The sequence below is a fragment of the Stomoxys calcitrans genome, chromosome 2 (genome assembly GCF_963082655.1).
Source record: "Stomoxys calcitrans chromosome 2, idStoCalc2.1, whole genome shotgun sequence".
Lineage (NCBI taxonomy): Eukaryota > Metazoa > Arthropoda > Insecta > Diptera > Muscidae > Stomoxys > Stomoxys calcitrans.
In genome coordinates this window covers 194,127,327-194,147,500 of record NC_081553.1, presented here as the reverse complement: position 1 = coordinate 194,147,500, position 20,174 = coordinate 194,127,327, and the positions used below count along the sequence as shown (strand labels likewise).

Genomic DNA, 20,174 nt, shown 5'->3' with positions numbered 1-20,174 from the left:
ACATTCACCGGTGTTCACAAAACCTAATGCAGCTTTAAAGTTGGTTTATTTGACAGATTTCGTCTATAGAACTGTCAAAGAAACCTACTTTAAAGTTGCAGTAGGTTTTGTGAATGTGGGCAATTAAGTTTTGTGATTTTTCTATTTTTAGTTTATATTGATTTTATGAAAGATAGTTTTCTTTATGGACTTTGACATTGCGTTGGATGAATCCGTTTATAAGACAAAATTTTATAATTAAAAATGGAAAACTTGATTTGCTTGGAACACAAATTGTATTGCATTGAGTTGTCTTCGATGTGAGGTTGAGGTTGTTATTGTTGCAAAGTTTTATGAGGTGGTAAATGAAGGATGATTGAAAAAATAAAAACGTAACAACTATTAGCAGTCAAATACATATGGCAGTGTCGGTTTAACGAAAAATGTTCATCTAATTCATAATTATCCGTTGTTTACCCACATAAACAAACATCGTTGGTGGGTTGGGTTTGGCTGTTAATTTATGTAGAAAAATAGAAAAAACTCATAAAATATTTGGAATTTATTTCAATAATGGTAGCTTTTTTTTTATATAATTCGTATTTAAAAAAAAAAATAATAAAAACATCTGTTGGAAATATCAAAAAAAAATATATATAAAATTAACAGAATTTCTTACTGGTTCTACACTGAAAAAGTTTTGTATGCAGAATAGCTAAACAAATTTGCTGTGCCAGCAATTTTTATCTGCTAAAACTGCAGATGCCTTTGCTATTTTAAGAAATTTATGTTGGTTATTTCAATAGAGCATATTACCAAATGAATGTCATTTCAGCAGAACTTTTGAAATGCAACAATGATTGCTATCCCATTTAAGTTTTAAGCTCTGTAATAACTCAAGGACAAGGTAACTCCTTTTTATACCAAGTCCGAACGTCACACAGTGTTGCCTCTTATTCATTGCACTAAAAAAAGCTAAAGTTAACATAGAGCTCTAAAATTTTGTCCAGAGGTATATTTAAGAGCTATGTAGAAAAAAGCAGAGTATGGTCCAAATCGGTCCATAACCTGATGTAGCTCCCATATAAACCGATCTCCCGATTTAACATCTTGAGCCTCCAGAGGTTGCAATTATTACCCGATTTGTCTGAAATTTTGCAAGGTGCCATCTGTTAAGAGTCTCAACCATTCAAGTTTTAAGCTCGGTAATAACGCAAGGACAAGGTACTTCCTTTTCATATCGTGTCCAAACGTCACACAGTGTTGCCTCTTAGTGTATTCATTGCACAAAAATAGTTAAAGTTAACATAGAGCTCTAAAATTTTGTCCAGAGGTATATTTAAGAGCAATCTAGAAAACAGCGGAGTATGGTCCAAATTGGTGTATAAGCTGATATAGCTTCCATTTAAACCGATCTCCCGATTTAACATTATAAGACTCCAAAGGCTGCAATTATTATCCGATTTGGCTGAAATTTTGCACAATGACTTATGCTACAACACTCGAAAACTCCGTCTGGTCCAAATCGGTATATAAACTGATATAGCTCCCATATTAACTAATTTCTTGATTTGAATTCTTTAGCCTATAGAAGGCGTTTTCCTTAACTTACGTTTTTATCCCTGAATTTTATTTCCCGTTTTACTAATTTCCGGTGTTTATGTTAAGTTTGGGATTTTGTTGTATTCAGATGACAGGAACCTTCCGGCGAACATTTCTATAAAATATTTTGCGCTAGAAGCCCAATTAAAAGGAGTTTTTAACCCTGTTTCCAAAAAGGGACCTCGTGAGTCGTGAATGCCTCGTGAGTTGTGATTGTCTCGTAAGTAGTGATTTTTTCGTGAATCATGCGTGAGCGTGAGTGTGTAAAATTTCCGTCACGTGAGCATGCGTGAACGTGAGTCGAAATAAAAGTCGTGCGTGAGCGTGAGTGATTTTCCATTCGAGAACTCTCACAAGAAAAAATGTTACTCACGCAGGACTTTTTTATTTCGACTCACGTTCACGCATGCTCACGTGACGGAAATTTTACTCACGCACGCTCACGCATGATTCACAAGGTGAAAATTTTACTGAAGCACGCACGACTCACGAGGCACTCACGAATCAAGAGAAAATCACTGCTCACGAGAAAATCACGACTCAAAAGAAAACCACTACTCAGAAGTCACTCACGACTTACGAAATACTCACGAGACAATCGCGACTGATTGTCTCCTACAACAAATATTCATATAAAACCAATCACGCCAATATGAGACGCAAATCAAAGGTATTTAAGATTTCTGTTATCCAATTGCCGGATCAAGTGTGTGGAGGACCACCCAAACCCCAAAACACCCTTAAATCGGACATATTTACCGACCATGGCAATATGGGACTCAAATGAAAGGTATTTGCGAGTAGAATACAAATTTGATATCCAAATGTGGGACCAAGTGTTTGGGGTCCACCCCGTCCCCAAAACACCCCCCAAACAGGACTTATTTACCATGACAATATGGGGCTCAAATAAAAGGTAGTAAAATACAAATGTGAGAGCAAGTGTTTGGACGACCGCCCAAAAACACCCCCAAAGAGGAAAAATTTGCGACCATAACAATATGGGGCTCAAATAAAAGGTCTTTGGGAGCACGAATCTAATATCAATTTTCGGGAAAAGTGTCTATAGGGCCATGCCACCCCCATAACACGACCCCAATAGGGCGTATTTGCTTACCAATATGGGGCCCAAATAAGAGGTATTTTAGAGTAGAATACGAATCTGATATATATTTTCAGGGCCAAGTTATGGATGGCCACCCCATCCCCCAAAACACTTCCAAAACGGGCATGTTTGCCGACTATGGAGATATGAGGCTTAAATGAAAGGTATTTTGGGGGTAGACCACGTATCTTATATCAACATTCGGGACCTACCGCCTAGGGGACGTCTCATCCTCATAACAACCCCCAAATAGGACGTATTTCCTCACCATGACAATTTTAGTCTTAAAGAGAGTGGAGCTCGCTATTGATAGTTTTTGGGCCCATATCCCTTTAATGAAAGGTATTTGAGATTAGAAAACGAATTTAGGAGTTGGCCAGCTTTGTCCCCTGGATCGCTACAACCATTATGTTCTTTCGACTCATAAAACCGGCAATTTCGTCGATCTGGCCTGGAAGACCATTGCAATTCAATTGCAAGAAAGATACACTTCCCGACACTGGCCTGGCAATATTGAGACTGTGGTGTTGCTAAAGCGTATATTGTCGCACTGGTAGCTCGCTGCTAAGCTTTTCGTGATAACAATGAACACAATGAGTGCCGGGCTGGTAACCCGAGCATGTTACAAACTCGGCTAACGACCACGGGAGTATAGTCTCTCTGAATATGTTGCAAGGTACTGTGCAAACATAGCAGTGGATCACAAGCGTCGTCGTTGTGGCGTTCGGCGTCCTCAGACTGTGTGATCCACTGCTATGGTCGCGCAATATCTTGCAACATATTCAGAGAGACAATGACCAAAAAAAGGTTAAGTGAGTCTGTTTAGAAAAAAACTGCAACTCTAACCTAATTTAACCATATTCCCGTGGTGGACCCGAAAGGTCAAAGCAAGATCGGAACTGCAAAAACCAAAGATGAAGGCGGTTCGGACAAACCGACGAGAACCAGGATACGGGGTTCTCTTCAATACAGGCACAGAACGGAAACGTGCGGAGAAGGCACTCTGGGGTGTGCCGCTTCCATGACGAAAAAAGGACGAACACGTACACTGAGAGGGCAGCCCCGGCCGATGAATGGTTGCATCAGGTCAATCCGGCACAAAGAACCGGCAGTCATGAGATCGATCGTAACATTGCAAAAACGAGCTAATATCATGTGATTGCTGTTTGATGCCAAAGTCTGTAAAGTATTTCTAATTCATTTCAAAAATAGAATACCCATACCGCTAGCACTTATACTCGTTAATATTGGACCAATCTTTAGACTCAATTTCCAAAAACAAGAGGCTTAGTTAGTCTAACGGTTGTCTCGGGAACGTAACGTAACGTAAGAATGGTTCATGCAGAAAATAAGGGTAGAAGATTCTATTGATAGATCACATGGCCAAAGCCAATCTCGAAACTTAGTGTTATAAAATAAAGAAGAAGCCCAAAATACTGAAGCGATTGTTTGGCCCTGTAACTAATTATTCTATATAATTACCTACTTATAGGTATAAACAGCAAGAAATATTAAGAAAAAAATCATTAAAATAAAATAAAACACAATTGAAATTTTATTAAATAAAAACATTTTTATTTAAGAACAAACAAATACAAAAAAAAAAATAAAATAAAATAATTAAAAATAATTGTACATTAACATATTCGATAGAAGAGAGTAAAAACTTAGAATTGTATTAAAGAACATAAATAGTAAAAAATAAAAGAACGCGAAGATCGATTGGGAATAAAGTCTCATTAAACATAACATTTAATTCTATTTTTAGAAAAGTTTAATGGAGGAACTTAGAAAGGTTATCTCCGAGCAGGAGTGAGAGAGAGAGGGAAGTATTTCCCCCTTTAAAGAGAAGACGTTTAAATCTTATTTACTTTTTAGATTTCGATTTGTAAACCAAAACCTGTGATCGGTTATTAATGTCATGTTCTAAAAAAGGAAAAAATTTTAATTTTTGCAAAAAATTTTGCAATTAAAATAGAAAATAATTAAAAAAATTAACCTAAGAAAAAAATACGATCTTTAGTTTTCAATAGTCCTAAAGTGATATGTTGTATAACAGTTTCAGTAAAATATTCGTCTTTCATATATAAGTTAAAAGAAAAAATAGTTGCCTATAAGTTGTTATTATAGCTGCCCTTTTGTAAAGGTATATCGATCATTGCAAGAAAAAATTGTAAAAAAATTATAAAAAATAACATAAAAAAATACCTCATTTGTTATAGTAAATCTAAACTTTAACGTACATTTTCATAGTTAAATAATAATAATAAAAAAATAGTTTTAAGTTTAACAAAGATGGGTTTTGAGGAGGGAACAAGTGTATATGATTTGTGGGTGTTGTGTTGTTGTAGTTGTTTAATAAATTAAGTTTGACTTTGATAAATAATTAGTGTTATAAACAAGTATTAAAAATTAAGAACAAGATATTTGTTTCTTTTTTTCACTTTAAACAAAAAAACTACCATTTTGAATAAAAAACGAAACGAACTTTCTTATGATAAATTGTAGAGAAAAAAATATGTATAAATAAATAATAAAATAATTTTATTTTTTTCAATTTTTCCATTCTTTATATTTTAAATAGATGATGAGTGTCTATTTCATTGAGATGAAAAAAAACAAATCATAGTTATATATAAAACTTTTAAATGCATACATTTGTGTTTCCGCTGCAAGGGTATATTTGTTTTTAATTTTTGTTAATTGGCAAAAAGTAAAATGAATACATATTTGCATTTGGCTTTAAAATTTTAGAAGAAATAAATATTTTAAAGGATTAATAGTTCAGTTTAATAGCAACGGAAGCAAATTTTGCTAACCAAGCGAGTTTAGCCCTTAAAGCGGCTGCCAGATGAACCTTACATCGCGGCTTTCTTTTTTGGGCTTTGCTTATTTTTATTGCTTCAGCATGGGATGACATGAAGACAAAATGCCTACCCTTCTTATTCTCTATCTATTCTTTGTCTTCTATAATTCAAAACCCACATAAGTGACTGAGTACAATTTGTTCGAAATGTCTCTATTGTCAATTATTTGTTTCTTTATTGAACGAAAATTTTTATAATTTAAGAGCGCGAATGTTTAAATTGAGCATTATATATAAAAACTTGGACATACATAAACAATATACAAGTGGTATAACACCCATTAATTACGTGATTAAATATCATTCGATACGAAAGCGCACTCGATCACGAATGCGATAATTCGGCCCCGGAACTGAAAACATAACCAGGGACCGAATTACCGCATTCGTGATTGTATATAAATTTGTATGTCCAAGTTTTTATAAATAATGCTCGATTTAAACATTCGCTTTCTTAAATTTCAAAACTTTCCGTTCTACAAAGAGACACATAATTCACAATAGAGATATTCCGAACGATTTAACTCGCTCACGTATGCTGTAATTCGGCCCCAGGCTTTTGTCGTATACATCTGTGTCCAGGGTTGCCATGGTATCTTTTTCAAAACTAAACGTAGTCAGCTGAAGAAATACATCTATTGTGAATGGCATAACAAAGTATAAGCCAGCTATTTAGAAAACAAAGTGCAAAAATCTTTGAAAATTTTAAAATGTTAACATTTTACAATGTTAAAATGTTAATATTAAGGTTGTTTTTCCGTTCTTGGCTATATGGCTAACAAATTGTGTCCGCCATGATAGTCCACAGTCTAATTCAAATTGCAAATTCCACTAAGGAACAGCGGGTATAATTTTCGCATATCAATGAGTGCCGTCCGACACAAGTTTAAGCTCAATGATGAGGAGCTACTTTTTATTGCCAAGTACGAACTGCTGGCCGCAGAGCAGGTTAACACAACTGATTACCAAATGTAGCCAGCACTAGGAGGGGATAACTAAAGATGAAAATATTTCTAATGCTCTTGCCGGGATTTGAACCCAGACGTTCAATGTCAAAGACGAATATGCCTAACCTCTGAGCTGCGGTGCCCCTTTCAGTCTGAATTACAGACATTAAATGTATAACGATTAGAGATCGGGTGTTTCCTATTGTTTCTTTCTTGAGAGTCAGCATAAGAAATAGGCATGGAGAAATATAAAAACTTTGCAAAAACCCAAACAAATATACAAAAAAGAAAGCTTACTTACAAAAAAGGTTTAAAAATGTTTTATAGAAAAATTAAAGTTTTAAAGCAAACAAAAAATCGAATTTGGTGAAAAATTAGCCAAATCACCTTCATTGTTCATTCACAATAAAGCTATTAGTTATCTCTTCTCTCAATTTTCTTTAGCTAAATCACCTTCATTGTTCATTCACAATAATGCTATAAGTTCTTTTTTTCTCAATTTTCTTTTTTGTTTTTGGTCTTTGCACTTGACAGTTTTACAGACTTACTCGGTTCATCTGTGTATGTAATTCGACATTTGTGGTCTGATTAGGCAACAACCTGATAGATAAAAGGTTGCAAATAACAATTTCTGCAAAAGCCTTAAGGACGTAGAAGTACCAATAGAACATCTGCTGGGTGTTTGTCCCGCACTACTACCCAAAAGGAGCCGCCTAAAAAATCAAAACCAATCTGAAAATGTTTTAATCCTTTAAAATATCGATAACCTTAAAATAATACAAAAACATATGATGTTTATAAACAAAAAAATGTATATATATATAAAGGTAAAATGAGAGTTCACTAAAAAGGTTTTTTGTGTTTTAAATTTGCTTCTCATTTAATTTCATTGAAAAAAAGTCACAGAAACACAAAATGTAATAATAATGATGATGATTATGGTTTTTTTTAAGAACTCAATGAAAATGATTGAGTTAGGGAAGGTGTTTTTCCTTAATGTGAAGTTCCAAGGATCTCTTTTTCGTTTAAAACTTTTTTGTGGCTTTTTGTAATACATTTGTTGTTTGTTTGTTGATACCATATACCGTATATGTATGTATTTTTATATATATTTAAAGAGAGAGAGAGAAAGTGAGTGAGAGGAGGGAGAGCAAGATTTCTAATATTTTTACAATTACACACACACACATACTACATGTACGATAATAGCCAAAAATTTGTTTTGTTTGGTTGTATGATTCTTTTTTATTTTACTTTTAATAGTAAAGGATATGAAATTAAAGAAGAAAATAATAAAAAAAAAATAAAAAATATAAACTACATATATCAAAGGGTTTTAAAACAACGGTAAATGATTCTTTACCCTAAGAGTAGTTGCCAATTCACTTGTATGTAATTTTTCTTTGTTTCATCCGTATTAAGACAGCAGCGAAAGAACTTATTGAGCATTAGATCGATATTCACTCTAACCAATTTCAATTGCAACATTTCGCAGATTATATGAGAGAGCGGTAGGGGTTATGGTTTCCCGATTCCCCTTAAGAAAGAGAAATTCCCAATTCCAATTTCCCTTAAGGGGAAAGTTCTTTCTCTATGAACTGGGAAATGGGACAAACAAAAACGATCTATTGTGCATCGGAACTAACAGCCAAAAAGAAGAAAGTTAGAAATCGATTATTTGTTCTAAGGAAATCGATAACTAATCATATCTATCTTTGCTTCAAAAACTAACGGTTTTATTCACAAAACTTAATGAAGATTTGAAATAGGTTTATTTGACCTAGTTTAAGGCTTCATAAAGTTATGTGAATAAGGCGTTAAGTCGTTAATACCAAGCCGTTATAATTTTCATTGTATGCATGTTTTAAGTTTCCATTGCCTTTCATTTTTGGGAAAATTTATTTAAAGAAGCATTGAATAGACACACACATAGATTTGCACATTATTTTCTAGGGAAATGTTGTTCTTGCGCCTCATATTTGTATGTGGATACGCAAGCTCGTTCCGGTCTAAAGGGCCGATTGCCGCGGGCACGTTATGGCCATTGGATATTTGAAGGCGCCAATAACTCGTCTTGTCATAGGCACTCAGTATTAAAGCAAGAGTCGGCGCTGCCTGGCCTGCCACTGAGAGACTTCGATACTGCAGATTGTTCGCGACTGCAGTTGCAGTTACTCTGAGCATTTCACTATCCGCAGCCTGTGCAAGCGAATGGTGTAGAACATAGATGGGCAGCATCTATGTCCGCGGATAAAGAAAAAAAGAATAGAAGCATACGGTGTAAACAACTGCTTGTGGCTTCGTTGGGTTGCTTCTATTTCAAAGCTATTTTATTTAGTTGATGTTTATTGATACTCACACAAACACAGTATTTTAAACAGTGTTGGTGTGCCCATCACCGGTGTAGAATAACATGCCATGGTGTGAGTGTACTTGGTCACTTACATCTTTTTTTCGGTTAGGGCACGATATGCGCCATGCACTAATCACTTTTGCGATCGTGATTGAAAACATAAACAAAACATTGGCATCTCTTTCGTATGCAAGCATATCCTTATTTTCTACAACCCTGTTTTAAAACCCTAAGGGCTCCAATTCGTGCTAAATGAAAACAATGGAAATAACAGAAGCTTACTTTGGCATCTCTCTCATATGCAGGCATATCTCTACTTTGTACAACCCTGTTTTAAAACCCTAAGGACTCCAATTCGTACTTAATGAAAACAATGGAAATGACAGGCTTACTTTGGCATCTCTCTCTTCTATGCAAGCATATCTTTATTTTATAAAACCCTGTTTTAAAACCCTAAGGGCTCCAATTCGTGCTTAATGAAAACAATGGAAATAACAGAGGTTTACATTTTTTCTCTCTCTAATAAAAAAGAGAGTAACTGTCAAACTAATGGGTGTTGCTGAATGTTGATTGAAAAGTAAACCGCATTGACGAAGTAAAAAGCAAATGAATTCATCTTTTTTTAAAACATGGCATATTTCTACACCAAGAGTAAACGGCCGAATATTTGAAAAAATAGAATAAACCTCTAATACTTCCATTATTTTAAGCCCTATTTATATATGTATGTACCTTGAAAAGAGAGCAAGATAAAGAGAAAGCGAGAGAGAAAGAAAAAGTAATGCTATCGGTAGCGAATCAATTACAAAACAATATAAAAAGTTTAACATTTTTCTTCTCCAATGTGTGACACGGGAAAAAAACAAAAAATGTCATAATAAAAACTAAACTAAGCAAAAAATTTTTTCCAACAAAAACAAAAAAAGCTCCAAACAAATATGCTTTTGCCGCCGTTGTTGTTTAATATATATATACGATATTGTTGTTATATGATTCTATATATATGCATATATGTATATATATATATGATATTATGATTCACATATATATAGAGAGATAGTTTTGTTTCCTTTTTAATGTATATAGATGTATGTATATATATATATGATGTATATGTATGTTGTATATATGCAATTCTAATAATGCCTATGATGGTCTTCTCGATAAATGTTTTTTTTCATTTGGTTTTGTTAATGTAGTGTAATTGTTGTTGTCGTCGTTACTTTTCATCTTGTTTTTGAAAAGGGTTTCTTTGACGTTTAACTGATTTGTTGTTGTATCAAATTTATGCTTTAATGTGTGACTTTTTTGTGTGTTTCTTCTCTTCTTCTTAAGGTGTAATGAAAACAACAAAAAAAAAACAAATCGGGTTCATTATATGCTGTTTACCATGAGTAGGTGTAGTATGAGTAGTATGATAAATCATATAAAGAAGGAAAACAATATAAAAAACATAAACTAATTGCAGGATTTCTTTTGGTCCCTTTTTGAAAGGGATTGTTTTTCTTTTTCTTTTGTTTGGTTCACTTTTAGGTATGGACAAAAGTGTGTGTTTGTTAAATGGAAGAAAGTTTGTATGTTTTCTCTTTTTTCGTTTCGATAAAAATTGTTTTAAACCATTTACAGAGAGTGAGAGTGAGAGAGAGTCATAAAAAACGATATGTGTAAATCATAATAATTGTAATAATAATACATAATAATCATAATTATAATAATAATAATCGTTAAAAATTTGTTTCGTTTTCAATTCAAAAAGTATACTTATATGTCTAAAGAACGACGTCAGGCAGGTCGTGCGGCCTGGCCTAGGCGCGCATTTGGTTTTCATGTACAATTTTTCTTTCCTTATAGTAGATCTCCTCTGATTCTTTATCGCATAGTAAAAGAACAACAGCTCCAAATAGGAAAATGGCAGCGCCCCAGCCAACGCCATAGGCCCAGCCAAATTCCCAAATTGGTCGATTCGCTGAAATATTTTTTTTTTTATCGATTTGTCATAAGTTTAAAATAAATAAATCTAAATGCGCTGCACAAAACTTACCCAGATTCAATTCTCCAGCGAAACATACGGGATAGATTATTAAGGCCGATAATACAGCTAATACTGTAAGAAGAAAACAAAAATCAAATCAGTGAAAGAAGTTAAGTTAGAACGGCCCTATTCCTGGTTACCTACTAAGAGGAATGCTATGATAAATTTATACAAATTATTTATAGCGTACCTTTTAATTGCATTTATTGCAAGCTTAACAAGGTTGTTAAATGCATACGCTTTATCAGTGTGTCGCCTCAGCTCTTAAAATGCTCAGCCGACAATAGGCTATGACCATATGAAATGTGGCCACATGAAAAAAGATTGCCCTCGGCACGGGATGCTGTCACGACAAGCTAAGCCGCGAGATACCGGGCACGTCCGCAGGTTGTGGATAGTGGAATGCTCCATACGGAGTAGCTGCAACGGCACTTGCGGACAATCAGCGGTATCGAGCGGAGAGTCTGAGTAAGAGGCCGGGTGACACCGACTCTTGCACAAATACTGAGTGCCTATGATGCTCGATATGACAAGGCGGTTTATTGGCGACTTTAAATAACCAATGGCCATCCTGTTCCAGCGGCGATCGGTCTTTGGACAGGAACGAGCGTGCTCACCTACAGGTGATAGACGAGGATCGCCACATATAAATGTGGTTACAACAACAACATAGGCCTTTCAAATTTGTTCAGTGGACAGATCTTGAGATGCTCTATTCAGTAATGTAAGGTATTAGTCCAAAAAGATCTCCTTACAAGGTCGAATATGACCATTTATAGAAAAAAATGCTCCTGAAGCGAAATTTGGCCACCATCGCCGCATATAGAAACATGGCGCTTGACGAAGATCGCCACATCCACATGAAAATGTGGCTACAACAACAACAACAAAAGATATGCCTTCCAACCGGCACGGGATAGCTGTGAGCACCACACAGGCTGGTACATTGAGGTCCGATCTGTGTGGTGTTCATTGCTGTTACGAGAAGCTAAGCTGCGAGCTACCGGGCGCGTCCACAGGTTTCGGATAGTGAAATGCTGCAACGGCTGTCGCGTACACTCAGCGGTATCAAGCAGAGAGTCTGAGTGAGAGGCCAGGTGTCACCGGCTCTTGCATAAATACTGAGTGCCTACGATGATCGATATGACAAGGCGGGTTATTGGCTCTTTTAAATAATCAATGGCCACCCTGTTCTCGCAGCGATCGGTCCTTTGGACCAGAACGAACTTGCACATCTACAGGAGCATGACGAGGATCGCCACATATAAATGTGGTTACAATAACAACATACGCCTTCCAAATTTGTTCAGTGGACTGATCTTGAGATGCTCTATTCAGTAATGTAAGGTATTAGTCCCAAAAGATCTCCTTACAAGGTCGAATATGGCCATTTATAGAAAAAGAAATCGCCTGAAGAGAAATATGGCCACCATCGCCGCATATAGAAACACGGCCCTTCCAAATTTGGACATGGTGGTCACTAGTTATTTTCGAATTCATCTTCACACCCATGACTTCTACTATTCTATTTTTTTTAACAATAGGATTAGCTCTCTCTTCTTTATTTCTACAGGAGAATAAGACTGTACCTAAGCCATTAGTCTATGTTTTATTCTTTTATATTGTCTTCTAACTTCAAATGGGGTTTCGAAAAATTAAATTTGCTTCTGTCTGTTCTAGCTAGCTATAGTAAAGCGGTCAATCTCTTCAAATCTAGATTCGGCCCCATAATTTTGGAGCGTTCAGCTCCCACTTTGTGACCATCTGTCTTTTGTTGCCCTTGGGGCCTGATCGTGAAGTGACTGAAGACGAGGGCGTTTCTTCAATTTAAAAATAGTATGTTCCGACTGGGTGTCTGAGAAGATATTTATGCCAATTGTCGTTATGTCATTGTATCTTAGCCATTCCACCATTTCTTTAATTGCGGCTCAGGCAATCCGTAATCCACACTGCCTAGAACATCGGACATTGTGTCAAGGATAACACAGAGTCCGTAGCCGCCGTATGATCAAAGCTCCCTTTAGCCTAGAGCTGGTAAAATATCGATAACACTATCGGTACTATCGATATTTACTTTTTGGACTAAATATCGATCGATATTTTTCGCAAAAGTTAATTTTTTTGCAAAACTAAACAATAATAAGCAGCCGGACATTGAGTGTATCCTTTAAGATACATTGCGTCTATAGAGGGCGCAATTTTCATCCTATTAGATAAACATTTCGTACAATGGTTTTTTCTCATGACTTCCTTTATTAACCCTGGTATTGTAACCCCACCTAAGTGCTTTCGCATCTAACAGATACCGACACTTTGGTGGGGATACAATACCAGACATGAATACCAATACCATTGTAAGTAGCACGGAATTCCTAACATAGATTTTCTTTTTCGAGGTTACTTTTTAGTTTTTAAAGCACACAACAAACCGATTTCTGGCTAGGGTATATGTCTATAGTGGCATGGGGTAGATTAATATTTGCACCCTCTTTTCAACCTAACCTAACCTAAAAAATGTTTAATAAAAAATCAGCGGACAATGCTTATATCAGCTAATTATTTTTTCTGGGTGTACGTTCAACAAAGTAATCCCAACATGATTGATTTGTTTTCTATTCGATCGATTTCTCCTAGTAAGTTAAATTTTTAGAGCATTGACACTCTAGTATTGTAGTATCACTCTCAAATGTACCTCTTATTTGAACAGACCTCTTATCTTGCCACATATATTTAGTGTTTAAATGGTATAACAATAAAAATTTTTTGAATCACATTTAAAAGCCTATTTTCAATTAAATATTTGATACTTGTTTTTTATACTTACATGATAATAGCATTACTAATACCGCAATTCTATAAAATTTATATTTTAATGTGTGATTTTGGGTTTTTAAGCCAAGTCCCGTTAATATTGTCGCAATAACATCTGTTATTAGTGTTATAACGCATAGGACAGCTGTTGCTTTGATATAAACTAGAATAAAAAACAAAAAAAAAGCATTAATGACAATCATAGAAATTTTATTGGTTGCCCAAAAAGTAATTGCGGATTTTTCATATAGTCGGCGTTGACAAATTTTTTCACAGCTTGTGACTCTGTAATTGCATTCTTTCTTCTGTCAGTTATCAGCTGTTTCTTTTAGCTTGCTTTAGAAAAAAAGTGTAAAAAAAGTATATTTGATTAAAGTTCATTCTAAGTTTTATTAAAAATGCATTTACTTTCTTTTAAAAAATCCGCAATTACTTTTTGGCAACCCAATAATAAAAGCAAAGCAATACTCACAAACGTCACGACTGGGATAACAGCCTGGAGGATCGATTATATTAAATGGAAGTGGTGGCAATACATCCTCTTCGATGCAGTGTACAAATAGACCTTGACGCCAGCCTTCAGCCATTAGCCAATCGGTGGATGCCAATGCCATAATCATTAATAGTATAACAATAACGCCACATATAAATGCAATGACCTATAAACATTTTGTTGAATTAAGATCGCAACGAAATCGAGAACGAGAGGAAAAGAATAATAAAATACATCATTAGTGAAATAAAGTGCATAAGAGAACACTGGTGTAAGAAAAGAAAAAAATTGGCTGTTTCCTCTGAGGTTTTTGGTGTTTTTTTTAATTGGCGTTTATATCCAAATGCGTCAAAAATTTTTCTTCAACAGTTCTTGTCATGGAGTGTATGATTAGTTGTCCATAATTATGCCCACATATGCCATACGACATACGCCACCTTGGTACTTCATTATACCCTACACCACTACTGTGGTTATGTAAGTACGGAGATTTGAAGTACTTAAACAAAAGCTTGCTCTACACCGTACTCAATAGTCTTTGGGTATGTAGGGCACCTTAATCAATTTGGCAAAAGTGCTGATGAAGTTACATGGCGTAACCGAAATAATGATACACTAGCCATTCAAAGTGTTTGGAATAACAACACACACTTGCACAACTTTTATAATCAGACATTTCAATTTTCGTTTTTAGGATAGGTGTCGGGTATTATCTAGTCGGCACCGCACGACTTTTTCCTTTTCTCACTTGTTTGTAGTTCGTTTTGAAAGTTGTTCGGACGAAAAGGCGAAGTCAGTACTAGGCTAAAACATGGACATATCGAGTAAAAGTACAAAGGATGTATTGACATTTGTCTTAAATCTTTGGATGTCAAAGTGGGTGGGAAAAACTTTAGCAGGAAGTCGATTCCACATACGAACGGTTCGGGCGAAATAAGTATTCTCTCTATAATGCATTGTGCGGTCCGTTGGCCAATCAATTACAAACGGGTGTGAGTTCCTGGAATGTCTAGTATCCCTGACATAAATCCTTACATCAAGAAAAAGAAGACGAATATAAGACGATCACACACCATGAAAGTACAGATAGAATAACGCCAAACAACCCAAATTGTGACGATGATGAAGGGAGGCAATATAGTTGGATACCCCACTGTCCCCAATCAACGCCATCGCTCTCCTCTGTACACGGTCCAGTAGCTCCAGGGATGATTTTCAAGCTCCAGCCCATACATGTAAGTTGTACTCCATTTTCGGTCATATAAAAGTGGTGTAGATGTTAAGAATATCAGACGGAGTGAAGTTATTCTTACGGAGTGAAGTAATTCTTACGGAGTAAAGTAATTCTTGAATGTTTCTTTCGACACTTCAAATACATGTTTAGCCCAACGGACATCACTTTGTATTTTCATGTCCAGAATATCAAGAGCTTCTGATTGCTCGAACTCTACACCGTTGATAGACAAAGATGATCGTAATGGGTCAGCGAATCGTTTGTTTGACAACAAGCAGCACTGATTCTTCAGTGCATTAAAATCAACTCGATTCAATCGACCCCACTCACAAATGGCCAGCAAATCCTGGCAGAGTGTATCGTCCATAATCCGCCTCTAGTCCTCAATCTCTCGAAGACTCGGCCTATGGTCGAATGAGTACGAATGACAGAGATTACTGTCAACCGCAAATGAGTAGATCGGATTCGATGTCTGACCCAACAGATCGTTGATGAAAATAAGAAAAAGAGAAGGGGAAAGAACAGAGCCTTGGGATACACCTGCGCTCAATTTATGCTCATTGGATGAGAACCCATCTATAACGACTCGAATAGTGCGATCTCTGCGAAAGCTCGAAATAAATTGAACGAAGCCATTACCGACACCAAATGCGACAAGCATTGATAGTAGTGCACAGTGCAAGACCCTATCAAATGCCTTGGAGATATCCAGAGCTACAACCTTACTTTCACCAAACTGATGGATTGAGCGACTCCAACGTTCAGACAGAATTGCCACGCGGTCGCCCGTTGAGCGATTTCTGCGGAACCCATACTGTTGGTCGCTAAGAAGGCCATTAGACTCTAAATACCTCACAAGATGATGATTAACCATGCTCTCCATGACTTTGGACAGAGCGGAGCATAGGCAAATATCACCCAACAGCTTAGTCTTATCAACCGGATCAGTGAACGTTTGATCATCCTTAACAAGAGTTGGAATAGACGAAGAACTACCCTTTACTCTTTTCACGAACGACCAAAAGCTCTAACTTCCTCGTGTAGAAGCAAGAACCTTATTTCGCAGACGCTGTTCATAAAGAAATTTTTTGCGCCTAAGCACATTGGCACACGAAGATCTTGCCTGCTTGCGCAGCAGTTCAGTATTGGCAATATTTGTCGTCTGATTAAGCCGTTATAGTCTTAACGGGAACAAAAATGTCCTCATTCCATTTAAAATTATCTTCTCAATCATTTCAGCAGTAGCATTTATATCATCATCTAGAAAACATAGTTTCCAAATAAAATGCTTAAAGAATCCATTGACCTCAGCCCAACGTGTTTTTTCGTATAAACATTTTGACCGCTTCGGTCAATATTTATCATCAATAAAAAATATTTCCGCACAAAAAAGTGGTCGTTTGAAATGGTTACATTTTGTGTCAGCTACTCTGTATTATATTGTATTTAAATCAATTAAAATTAAAACTGCTACATGTTTCGATAATAATTAAATCTTACCTTTAACGGTCGGGTGATTGTTATGGTTTCGATAGTCGTTGTGGGCGCCATTTTCGATGGTGATGGACGTCGTGAACTAAAATTTTTTTGGAAAAGAAGCAAAAACACATATTTTGTTTAATTATTAGAATTTCCGTAAATTATTATCAATGCGCATAAGCAATTAAACAAATAACAAAAACAACAAAACCAAAAATATATCAAATTATTTCATACACACTTACCAGTTTGAAACAGAATGTTTGTAGATTGAATTTTAGTTATGTTATATTAAAAAAAATGCTTTCGCTATTTTGCAGCTGTAGTCGTTTTGATGTTGATGTTGATGTTTTGTGTAGTATGTATGTATGTGGTTTACTTAGATTTTCAATAATCTATGTATGGGTGTACTTATGAATTATTCAAGATGTTACTTAATTGCTTATTTGGTTAGCGAGAGAGAGAGAGATTCTTATTGAGTTAATTTACAAATAATAAACAAATGCTTTGACTTTGTTTCGTAGATTGGTTGGTTGGTTGTTGTTGTTAGGGTTAGTTTAAAAAAAGTCTCTTCTTTGTGTTGTTGTTTTTTCTCTTTCGTTTTGTTTTGTTTCTTCTCTTCCCTTTCTAAGTTATTTGGAATTTAATTGTTTTTTTCTTAGTTTTGGGTTTTCGTTTTGATTTATATTTAGGGGAATGCATTAATAACGAGTTGTTGGTTAATTGTTTACGTTGCAAAGTTCTTGATATTTATGAGCTTTGTTTTGTATGCTCTTGTTTTAATTTATTCTTTTTTACATTATCATTTGGTGGGCCTCCTTGGGCTTTTCTTGCAATGTTTCGTATATTTGAGTTGATTTCTTTTGGATTATATTGTTGATGTGATGATTTTAATGCACTTTTGAACACCTTTGGAGATTAGAGTTAAGAGAAGTTAGATTGTGAATACTTTTAAAGCAGCTTATTGTACAGATAATGGTGATTTAAGAAAAGAAGACAAAACAGCAAATAAAATAAATTGTAAAACACATTGAGAATGTTTATTAGCTGGCGCATTATTGGCAGCAGCAGCGTATGATGATGATGATTGATCTTAGCTTAGGTATTGTGGGCTCCACGATGACATCTTTTTAAATCGAACTGCAGCATCAAACGTTTATGCGAAAACGGCTTAAGTCAGAAGAACATATCGGTATCAGAAGAGCATTGCGGTAAATCACTAACGATTAAGTGACACAACTTTAGGACATTCAAACGATTGTAGATTTTAAGCTCACATTAGGCAACATACAGAGATCTAAGATTGGGCAGTATCTATTGAATCTGATTTTTCGAATCATAAGTTTATATTATTCAAAATATGTGACAATGGGTAGCTGGACATGGTACAATTCAATATAATATCCCATGAGAACTCGAAGCGAAGAATTCAAATTGATAATAAGAAGATTCATATTCAACTGTGACTTAGAAGTAAGTGGATGGACGAGCTAGGCTTGAAGGACAAAATTTCAACGGCATTAAACCGGCTTTTCCAGTAAAAAGTATTAAACCAGCAAGAAAAGACAAAAGTCGGACGTTCCCGACTTTAGGATACCCTTCACCTACCCTATGAGTACAAAGTGGGAGCCTTGTCTTATTCTGAACCAACTTTGATGGACCTCGCTGTTTGTTTTCAGATGGGTTAGTAAACAATCCATTTCACATTTCGAGCAAATATTTTCAAATTGTCATAACTACAGTTGACAAATGACAACATTATTGCAAACTCGATGAAATTTGGCGCAGTGAGTTCTGATAGACCCCTTCCCATTTTTGTAAAGTGCTGTTCAAATCGGACTATATTTGGCTATAGCTGACCTATAAAACACCGACCGATCTCCCGATATAGGGTATTGAGACCATAAAAGATCCATTTATTCCCCGAAATCGATGAAATTTGGCACAGTGTGTTCTGCTAGCCCGCTACCCATTCCTATCAAATGTTGTCTAGATCGGACCATATTTGGATATGGCTGCCACATAAACCACTTACAATAATATAGCATAATGAACCAATAAAAGGAGCACTTTTCATCCTATTTGGCTGAAATTTAGCACAGCGAGTTCTGGTACCGCTCTTAATCCTTTTGTTGAATATCGGCAAGATCGGATCATAGGGATCGACCAAGCTTCTTCGGTATTGTGGTAGTCGTTGAGAAAAGCGTTGTACAAGCGTTGAAAAGATTAGTCAATAAATGCGCTTTCTGTGACTCTAGAAGCGAAAATCGGCCAATATATATGTATGAGAGCTATATCTATCTGAACCGATTTCTATGAAATTCACCAGCAATGTCGAGAGTCATAAAAAAACTTCCTGCCAAATTTCGAGAGAATAGGTTAATTAATGGTCACATTATGGGAATATTTCTCAAAATCAGACAAACATATATATGGGAGCTATATCTAAATCAGAACCGATTTCGACCAAACTTCTTAGATATAGTGGTTGTTGTCGAGTCAAGCGTTGTACAATAATTTGGGATAATTGGTCAATAAATTCGCTTGCAGTGGCTGTAGGAGTGAAAATCGGGTGATATATTAAAATGAGAGTTATATTTAAATTTAAACCGATTTCATCAGTAATGTCGAGAGTCATAAAAATAACGTGCAAGGGCAACGAAAAAGAAAAATGAGAGGGCAAACACACGGCGGATTTGAAGAACTTAAAAATACTGGAAAAAGAGAGGATTGTAAATAAATACAAATATATACTGAAGAGCCTACGGATTCAAGAGAGAATACAAATGTCCATCAACACCAAAGAGGACAAAGACAACACCAAACTACAATACTCGGTTGCAATAGCTTAAAGTGAAAATACGTATTGTGATACTAGATTAAGTTATCTTTGATAATCAATTAATAATTTATTTATTATTTATACAAAATGTGTTTGTGCAGTCCCGTTTTTATAAATATTGTATAAGTGAAAGAAAAATTAATTGGTCAATAAATGCGCTGGTCAAATGGGGCTCTAGGAGTGAAAATCGGGCGATATACATATATGACAGCTATATCTAATTCTGAATCGATTTCTATGAAATTCGGTAGTAATCAATAAAATCAATTAACAAATGACCATCTGTTAAATTTTGACTCAATGGTTATGTAAATAAGCAGAATTATCGATTTTGGAGTGAAGATCAGCCAGAAACAATGCAAGAGCTACTTATGCATTCAGAAAAAAGCACAGTTTGGTGCGGTTTATGGGCTGGTGCCATCATTGGACCG

The 20,174-nt window shown here is 35.5% G+C and overlaps 1 protein-coding gene across 7 annotated transcripts in view; it reads right to left on the bottom strand.

Annotated features, from left to right (window-relative positions):
- Positions 1 to 10,032: 10,032 nt before the first annotated feature.
- LOC106088659 (transmembrane protein 47) overlaps positions 10,033 to 20,174 on the bottom strand; it is a 50,041-nt gene continuing 39,899 nt past the window's right edge. For 4 of the 7 annotated variants that reach the window (XM_013254280.2, XM_013254286.2, XM_013254281.2 and 1 more), the window contains 5 exons: positions 16,923 to 16,998; positions 14,168 to 14,354; positions 13,709 to 13,858; positions 10,894 to 10,956; positions 10,033 to 10,818 (listed from right to left, as the gene is read on the bottom strand). In XM_013254280.2, the coding sequence (XP_013109734.1) occupies positions 10,658 to 10,818; positions 10,894 to 10,956; positions 13,709 to 13,858; positions 14,168 to 14,354; positions 16,923 to 16,998 (637 nt within the window). In that variant the 3' untranslated portion in view covers positions 10,033 to 10,657. Of the gene's footprint in view, positions 10,819 to 10,893; positions 10,957 to 13,708; positions 13,859 to 14,167; positions 14,355 to 16,922; positions 16,999 to 17,146; positions 17,811 to 20,174 lie in introns of all 7 variants that reach the window. The other 3 variants (XM_013254283.2, XM_013254284.2, XM_013254285.2) reach the window with 1 other exon arrangement.